At 46.6% G+C, this 8,605-nt stretch overlaps 1 protein-coding gene across 2 annotated transcripts; it reads left to right on the plus strand.

The window, feature by feature from the left end:
* The first annotated feature begins 1,077 nt into the window (after nucleotides 1–1,077).
* Nucleotides 1,078–8,405, plus strand: tbx18 (T-box transcription factor 18). 2 transcript variants are annotated; one of them, XM_047021692.1, is made up of 8 exons: nucleotides 1,078–1,509; nucleotides 2,641–2,818; nucleotides 3,201–3,302; nucleotides 3,514–3,697; nucleotides 4,212–4,379; nucleotides 5,592–5,656; nucleotides 7,359–7,453; nucleotides 7,587–8,405. In XM_047021692.1, exons 1-8 carry the CDS (start codon nucleotides 1,281–1,283, stop codon nucleotides 8,120–8,122), a joined length of 1,557 nt encoding a protein of 518 aa, XP_046877648.1. In that variant the 5' UTR covers nucleotides 1,078–1,280; the 3' UTR covers nucleotides 8,123–8,405. The 2 variants fall into 2 exon arrangements, with proteins under 2 accessions (XP_046877648.1, XP_046877649.1); XM_047021693.1 differs by having other exon boundaries at nucleotides 3,514–3,685.
* The last annotated feature ends 200 nt before the right edge of the window (nucleotides 8,406–8,605 follow it).

Here is an 8,605-nt window from a genome sequence, read left to right on the forward strand (position 1 = left end):
AGAACCTTTTTTAATTTAATGAATAAAAAAGTGCCAAAGGTTATTTAGACATCTGGGCTTGCTTTTAATGTAAACCATTAGAATAGTTTTACCCTCCATTTAAAATGAAGCTTATTTTGCTCTCAAAGCTCAAAGGCGTGATTCTAAATGTCGTTTAGCCCCCCCCCCCCCCCCCCCCCCCCCCCCCCTGGGCCGTCAAACGCACGGGCACAGAGCGGCGTTTGATCTGATAACCTAGATGAATATGACACCGACCTCCCCATGACGCTCAATCATTTATATTAAATTCAAACCAATAAACGACGATGACGTGTTGTTTAAAATATTTCCTCTGGTTTGTGTACATTGCGCGAGGAGTGAAAGCGAAGCCACAGGACTGTCCTCGCACTTGTTTATTTATAGGCTCACTCCATATGTCTTCACATGCACGGGCCGAAACGGACACGCATTCCCCGCATGACCACGCGCTAATTTACACGTCCTGGACAGAGGGATATTTTCAAACGCACTGTGAACAGAGCAACTATGTTGCAACATACGGTCACAGCATTTCAGCGACGAATCTGTTTGAACTAGATAACCAATTGAATAATTATAGGGTAATATATTACCAGGAAAATATACATAACCTATGTGTTAATAGTGTTAATACAATTTATAAAAGTGTTGAAGCATGTCTATTTGAGATTGGTGTATATTTCTATAGCTTCAAATAACTCCGTTGCTCCCAAAACCATGCAGATTAATGTACTTAATTACGAGGAGGCTTTGGTATTATAACAACGAATTCGCCTCTCATGAGGGTCTACTGTTCAGGATGTAATGGACAGATATGTAAAACATGTAGGGCTGTGGTGTGAAAATGCGCGCAATGCCCGTGGACTGCACCGGAGACATGATTCATTCACGAGCGTTCTTTACCACATAAGGCGGCACGAGCACCTAAAAAGGGAGGGCCCTCGCAGGACCAAAAGCTCCTATTGGTCAGTCTTCAAAATGAGTGACAGTCTTCTGCCCAGCCCTCTCGGAGTTTTGATTATTGACACTTTCCCAAACTCAAGCCACTGCACCGCCATCCGCACGTACTCAGATAACAGAGAGCTACTTCACAGCGTCCGCTCAATCTACGTTCCAATGTCAGAGGTACACACGGACCGTTACTGAGAGAGGATTGTCTCCACGACATCAACGGGGAGCGTTACCGTGGATCCACTTTGGGTGAACTTTTATTTTCCTTTTAAAGCTGCGCTATTCTCTTCCACACAACTCCGACCAGGGGAATGGCAGATAAGCGGCGCTCCCCGTGCACACTGAGCGTGAAGGCACACGCCTTCTCAGTGGAGGCACTTATCGGTGCAGAAAAGAGACGAAAGCTTGAGGAGGACACCGGGAGCTGCTTTGAGGAAGGGATCGAGGTTTCTGACCTTACCGGGAGCCCGGGGCCGCGAGCTGAGAGAGCTTGCGCCAACGACAGGGGCAGAGAGATAGAATGTGCAAGTAACGGCTCGCGTAAGTAATCTCCCTTAGTCAAAAACAAGATTTAGCTGACCATTAAAACACTCTAATGACTAAAATAAATTGTAGACTAGACAAATCACTCAGTCTCTTCAGTCGATTTCTGATTTCTTATTTTAACTATTGGTCATATAGCCTAATTAAAAGGCAAAATTACAAATAAGAGGGTAAAGCCTAAACACACTCGATACTATCACAAATCAACATTAAATGAATGTCATTAATTTAAGGTTGATTTGTGTTCTTCCTATCCCAGAATCAAGCCACTTTGTTAAACTTCTATAATGTGAAATTATATAGGCCTGTAGGTTTATTGGATTCATATTAAATGACCGTTTTAGCCGTAAACTGACCGTATCTGTTAGATATTAACCCTATCTGAAAAACGTTTTAAGATTGAGCATATAGCCTATGTCCAATAATAATGTTTTTACGCATGAACCAACAAAAAAAGAAGGCAATATTAAAAGAAAGGCAATATTTCAGAATAACAACGCAATTACAATAATGCAAACATACACACAATGATTACGTTGTTGAATTTTAGAATGTGATTTAATATTTGGTTATTGGTCTAGTAAATATGACCGTTGTACGCGTGACTAATCTGAGGCGCTTTATGAGTCTGTTACAATCATAAACACCCCAATTAGTATAGGACACAAACCAGATTTACGCAGGCGTTTATAACACAAAATTACACTCACTGAAAACACAAAAATATCGCAATATCTGTCAGCTCAGCTGCAGCTTAGCAAGGAGAAGCTATTGAGAAATATTGGAGTTAGGCCTGGTCATGTTAATTCACCGTAGAAAATGAAGCCACATGCAGGCCAACCCGTTGAACATCAGGCCATATTGTTGTTTTCTCCTCTGACAGCAACACACCGCAGTGTGTTTTCGATCGAGCTCAATATTGATGCAGACATTTACTATATATTAAGGAGCTATAATAGTCCTACAGTTATATTTCAGTGAAGGCTACGGTTAGTTTCATTTTTAAATGTTATGGGTGGACGGCCTGCAGATGATCAAAAATAGGCTTATAGGTTTGTGTTTGAGTGCAGTTATTGTTTAATTGTTACCAACATAATAAATAACTGTGTGTAATCACTTCTGGTGCAGCGGAGAGCGATGACATCTTGTTGGAGAGCCCGCGACCTGAGTCCCACTGCACGCAGCTGGCCATTTCAACATCGGTAACCGGACCAGGGGAGGAGATGCGCGTGGACCTGCAAGGCTCAGATCTATGGAAACGATTTCACGAGATCGGCACAGAAATGATCATCACTAAAGCCGGAAGGTAAGCGGAGAGAAGGACAAATGAAAACTTAAAATAATATAGGCATTTTCCACAACGTTCTTAATTTGCTTATGTTATGACAATTCCTACAACTTTATACCATCAGCCTATTAACAGTCTTTACAATTTATGAAGCTCTTCACTCTCGAAATTAAATACAAATAATACTGATAAAGAATACTGAATAAAAAACGGCTCAATTAGAATCTTATAGCCAAGACCATGCATTTTGATAATATTAGCCATGAGTTTTAGCTTAGCAGTTTGATGCTGCTGAATAATAACAAATGCCTTAAAATTAATTAACGATGAATCGTTTAGAGATGTTTAGAGCGAATTGTTCATTTTAATATGCACGGATTAATGTCAACTATTTCTGTAGGCGCATGTTTCCCGCTATGCGGGTGAAGATCGGGGGCTTGGACCCGCATCAGCAGTATTACATTGCCATGGACATCATTCCGGTTGACAACAAACGCTATAGGTAAGCGTGCATGTGCGCTTCGTGTGATCAGTCAACAAATGGTGCTTGCTAGCTAGTGTGTTATGTAAAATGTTTATCCTCGTCTTGCCTTTTGGGAAAGTCCTTTTGGGTACCTATAACCTCTCAACCACGAAGGTCACCCCACAAATGTTAGGCCTGCTATAGACAGACAAAAACATCAGATTGACCTTACTCTTTTGTGGCAATGAAGGTACGTGTACCACAGCTCGAAGTGGATGGTAGCAGGAAACGCGGATTCGCCTGTGCCGCCACGGGTTTACATTCACCCGGACTCTCCGGCCTCCGGTGAGACGTGGATGCGTCAAGTGATAAGTTTCGACAAACTCAAACTGACCAACAACGAGCTGGACGACCAGGGACATGTGAGTGTGCCTGTTAGTACAATCCTAAATTATTTCTTCAAAACACCCCAACGCACATAGCCTTAAGCAAAATCACATTATAAACATTCAGACCAACTGTATAAGATTCAATATTTGTTGTGTGTTAGCTTTGAGTGTTAGTACATTCCACTGTGTAACCATTGAGTTATATTCATAAAAATGTATACATTTATAAAACTGTTGTAATGGATATAACAACTATGTTGCCTTTTTACCAATCAAAGATGAATGTACTTGTGTGTATCCTGAATGTAGAGTCTTCATGTGGACGGGTGTGTGAGTGTGTATATGTGTGTGAGTGTGTGTATGTGTGTGTGAGTGTGTATATGTGTGTGTGAGTGTGTGTACGTGTGTGTGCAGGTGTCAGGTGTTACCTGCAGTGTATTACATCATCTGAGAACAACTGGTGTTATTACATCATCTGAGAACAACTGGTGTTAATCTTTTCCTGTGTAATTGCACTCAAATCCCTGTTCCGTGTGTTTTTTTACATTTTGTGTTCTAGATCATTCTGCACTCCATGCACAAGTACCAGCCGAGGGTGCATGTGATCCGCAAGGAGTGTGGTGAGGAGCTGTCCCCCGTCAAGGCGGTCCCACAGGGGGACGGCACTAGGACCTTCTCCTTCCCCGAGACCGTCTTCACCACGGTCACCGCGTACCAGAACCAACAGGTAAACCCTCAGGCGGGGAGTCAGGTGGCTGAGCGATTAGGGAGTCGGGCTATTAATCAGAAGGTTGCCGGTTTGATTCCTGGCCGTGCAAAATGACATTGTGATCTTGGGCAAGACACTTCACCCTACTTGCCTCAGGGGGAATGTCCCTGTACTTACTGTAAGTCGCTCTGGGTAGGTAAGATGCTCTTACTTGGGTAGGTAAGAGCATCTGCTAAATGACTAAATGTAGGCGACATCCACAGAACCTTCAACGCCGAGCCCAGTTACTTTGTGCTGCGTGCTTGCGCAAAAAGAACGGGGACATTTTCACGTGTTTTTCACGGTCAGGGAAGTGCAAGTCGCGTCGTAAGGGCTCTAAGGGACATGGTGGAAGGGTGCAGGGAGAGCTGAGGGAAAGGAGAGGGGCGGCCATTTTGTTCAGACCCAGTACCAGGTTGTGAAAGGGTGTTTAGCCCCTGCGGCTACATCGTTCAGGGCTCAGCTCGACAGACTAGCATGGCCTGGAGGAGGGGAGGCCAGGCCTGAGGGTGCTAGGACCTAGAGAGTTGGTCCTGGAGGTTTACTAGGAGTGGCGGCTGGTGTCAGAGGGAAGGAGTGGTGGCCTATAAAAGTTTCTCCGGACGCGGGTCATAGGAACAGACCTTAGTTACCACCCACGGATGCACCAACCGACGCTCGCTTAGAACAATGTGCTTGAATGCAGGCGGGCATTTGTAGCACAGGCAGTCGCATGGATGCAAGCATGCAACCACGCGAGAGCTCTCTTTCTCACACACACACACACACACACACACACACACACACACACACACACACACACACACACACACACACACACACACACACACACACACACACACCTACACGCATCTATACACACACACATACACACATACATTTAACTATAATTGACTTTGTAAAAATAGTAAAAATTATGCCAAAGTGTATGAAAATAAATTGTGTATCTAATTATCTCTTTAGTGAATTTGCTATAACTTTACAACAACAAAAACGTTATTGTTATTTTGTACTACATGGGTATTATTTTAAATAACTGTAAATTGTAAAGTTAAAGCTTGTGGTTTTGTTATCCTGCAACTACACTATATTGCAACAAAAAATGTGCTGGACAGTGTGTTTTTTTAATGGATTGGAAATGCTTAAAAACTCTTATCAAATTTTGATGACTGTAGTCTTATTTCGTCTTAGATCACAAGGCTGAAAATCGACAGGAATCCGTTTGCCAAAGGCTTCAGGGACTCTGGCAGAAACCGGTGAGTTCATCTTGACAACAGAGATTTGCACTTGATTAAGTGGTGAGGGGAACAAACGGCTGTGTTGTATTATGGGAGAGTTGTGGTTTCAGTCATGGCCATTTCGATCAGGTTTTTATAAGGAGATAAGTTTTAGCTGTTGTTTGTGAAAGCAAACAACTACAATGAGGTGTTTTTTAAAAGCAAAAATAATGAAACGACTACAGATATTAATTAATTAATAATATTAAAGGTGATGCACATTTCCACCTAAGTGTGCATTAGCTTTAAGAGCACGTGGATTTGCACGAGTTAAACACAGCTATGGCAACAGAGGAAAAGAAGTCTAACCTCAGCCCAAACCTAAACAGAGCTTCAGATTCCTGCAAGCCACGGGAACATAAACATCAACAGCAGAATAATAAAAGTCACGACTGTCCTGCAGAAAATCTATATAAACACATTTATAAACATATATATAAACACAGTATTAAAACAACATGGCAGTAAAACTCCTACAGTCCTGAAACAGCCACTCCCCTGGGGCTTTCACAGAAACCATTAGAGGAGGAGAGAGAGAGAGAGAGAGAGGGAGAGAGAGTGAGAGAGAGAGAGGGAGAGAGAGTGAGAGAGAGAGAGGGAGAGAGAGAGGGAGAGAGAGAGGGAGAGAGAGAAAGGGAGGGAGAGACAGAGAGAGAGAGAGAGGGAGAGAGAGAGAGAGAGAGAGAGAGAGAGAGAGAGAGAGAGGGAGAGGGAGAGAGAGAGAGAGAGAGAGAGAGAGAGAGAGAGAGAGAGAGAGAGGGAGAGAGAGAGAGAGAGGGAGAGGGAGGGAGAGAGAGAGAGAGAGGGAGAGAGAGAGAGGGAGAGATAGACAGCGTGAGAGACAGAGAGAGAGAGAGAGAGAGAGAGAGAGAGAGAGAGAGAGGGAGAGAGAGGGAGAGACGAAAGACAAGAGAACCAGCAGAACAAGGCGAAGGAGAGGCAACCTGGATAAGCGAGAGACCCTGACGAGTGACCCTATAAAAGTTTAACTCAGGAAGGCAAAAAAAAAAACTCCCCTTAAATATTACAGGAAGAGTTACGCAGTTTGCTAAATAAACTCCTGTTCTGATAGGCTGGTCTGGAGCGCGCAGGGCCGCCAAGGGCAGCTTGTCTAAATTATCACCGTGCCTACGACCCTGCGGGGGGGTGGACTTTTATCCTCACGCTAACGAGGGGTAACAGAGTGCTCGCATTACCCCGCCACTGCACCCCTCTACCCCACCTAGGAAGGGAGGGGGGGAGGGGGTGGGGATGGGGAGGGAAGGGGGGGTAGGGAGGGGAGCCCCACCTCATAAATCCTGGCTGTGGCTTCCTGCTCCTTCATTCTGATTCGCCCGTAAAAGCCGTGTGAAAGCAATTACCTTCGGAGCGCAGGGCTGGCAGCGGCCAATCGCGACGTAGCGTTTATGCCCCTCATTACCTGTGGTCTCCATGGAGACGGCGAGAGGCCCCACCGGGCAGCTAAGATGGCCGCCAGGTGCTTGTGGTAGCGTCAGCCTTGGTGAGATGCACGTGGAAGGGCGGTGGAGCTCTAACACGTACAGGCTGACTGGGCCGAAAGCACTTCAGACTGTGGATCTGTGTGTTCACAGTGTGAATATACTGTAACTAAGACCCTGTGCACATGTGTGTTTACTATGTGAACGTACCGTAACTCTGACCGTGTGTGTGTGTGTTGCAGGATGGGACTGGAGGCTCTGGTGGAGTCCTATGCTTTCTGGCGGCCGTCTCTAAGAACCCTGACGTTTGAGGACATCCCTGGCATGGCCAAGCAAGGTCAGAGGTCAACCCTGTTCAGTGTGACTGTCTCAGTGGCTGACACATATACACACACTTGCCTTCGGAGAACCAGAGTGTGGTTGCTGGTTGAGTTGTTTTCCTCACGGTTCTGTTTGTGTGTTTGAAACAGGAATCCCAGGAAGTCATGGAGGCATGGGGGCGTCGTCTCACCTGCTCTCCTCCTCCCCTTGCTCCTCCCCCTTCCAGGTGTGCCCGCTCAGCCCGCCAGATTACACCTGCAGCCGCCCGACACATCCCCTCCATCGCTATGGCAACCCCCCAGAGCCCTTCCCCCCTCCAAGAGGTCCGTCGGCCTATGAGAGCGAAGGCTTCTGCTCTCTGTCCCTCCCACCCTCTCAGATTGGCTACCTCCCTAACCCGTCTCCCCAGGGTTATGGGAGTCTCCGCCTACACAGCCCTCATTATGGTCTCTATGGTTACACTTTCCCTCCGTCGCCTCGCTTGGCTGCGAGCCCTGACAAGATGGCTGCTGCTGCTGCGGCCAATCATCAGAACTCTTTCCTTGGCTCCTCCCCCAGCGGAACACTAACGGACAGTCTGGGCATGCTCAGTGGAAGTCAACAGGGCTTCCTGTTCGACTCCCGGACTTTGGGCTTGGCCGGCAGCCAATCGGGTGGAGGCCAAGTCACCGCCCACATGGGCTGAACCTCACCTCCGACCTCCGCGGTTGTCATGGAAACGGGAGGTGCTGTTGTGGGGGGGGACGGGGACGGGGGGGCAGCGAGCACCAAGACAGCACGTCTCCCGTCCGTTCACTAAAGGATATTTTTTTAACCCGGTACCTGTTTATTCTAAAGTATATTCAGTGGGACTAAAGCGTGTTTAGTGGTCTGTGACCGCATGGGGCCATCAGCGGACATGTCTGGAGGCCCAGACACAACCCTGCCACCCAGACACCGGACTGGGTCAGCGTCTGGGTCAGGGCCAGAGAGACAGACGGGACTAGATCCAGGCTGGCCCAGACACACGAGCACTTCAGCACCTCACAGAACCTCAGCGGCCTCTAGTAACGTCTAACCCCCCAGTCGTCCTTCCCAGCCAAGGTGAACCCTCTCTCAGACGCCTCTCAGGCAGGTGAACCCTCTCTCAGACACATCCCAGACAGGTGAACCCTCTCTCAGACGAATC

This window comes from Hypomesus transpacificus, chromosome 6 (genome assembly GCF_021917145.1).
Source record: "Hypomesus transpacificus isolate Combined female chromosome 6, fHypTra1, whole genome shotgun sequence".
NCBI lineage: Eukaryota > Metazoa > Chordata > Actinopteri > Osmeriformes > Osmeridae > Hypomesus > Hypomesus transpacificus.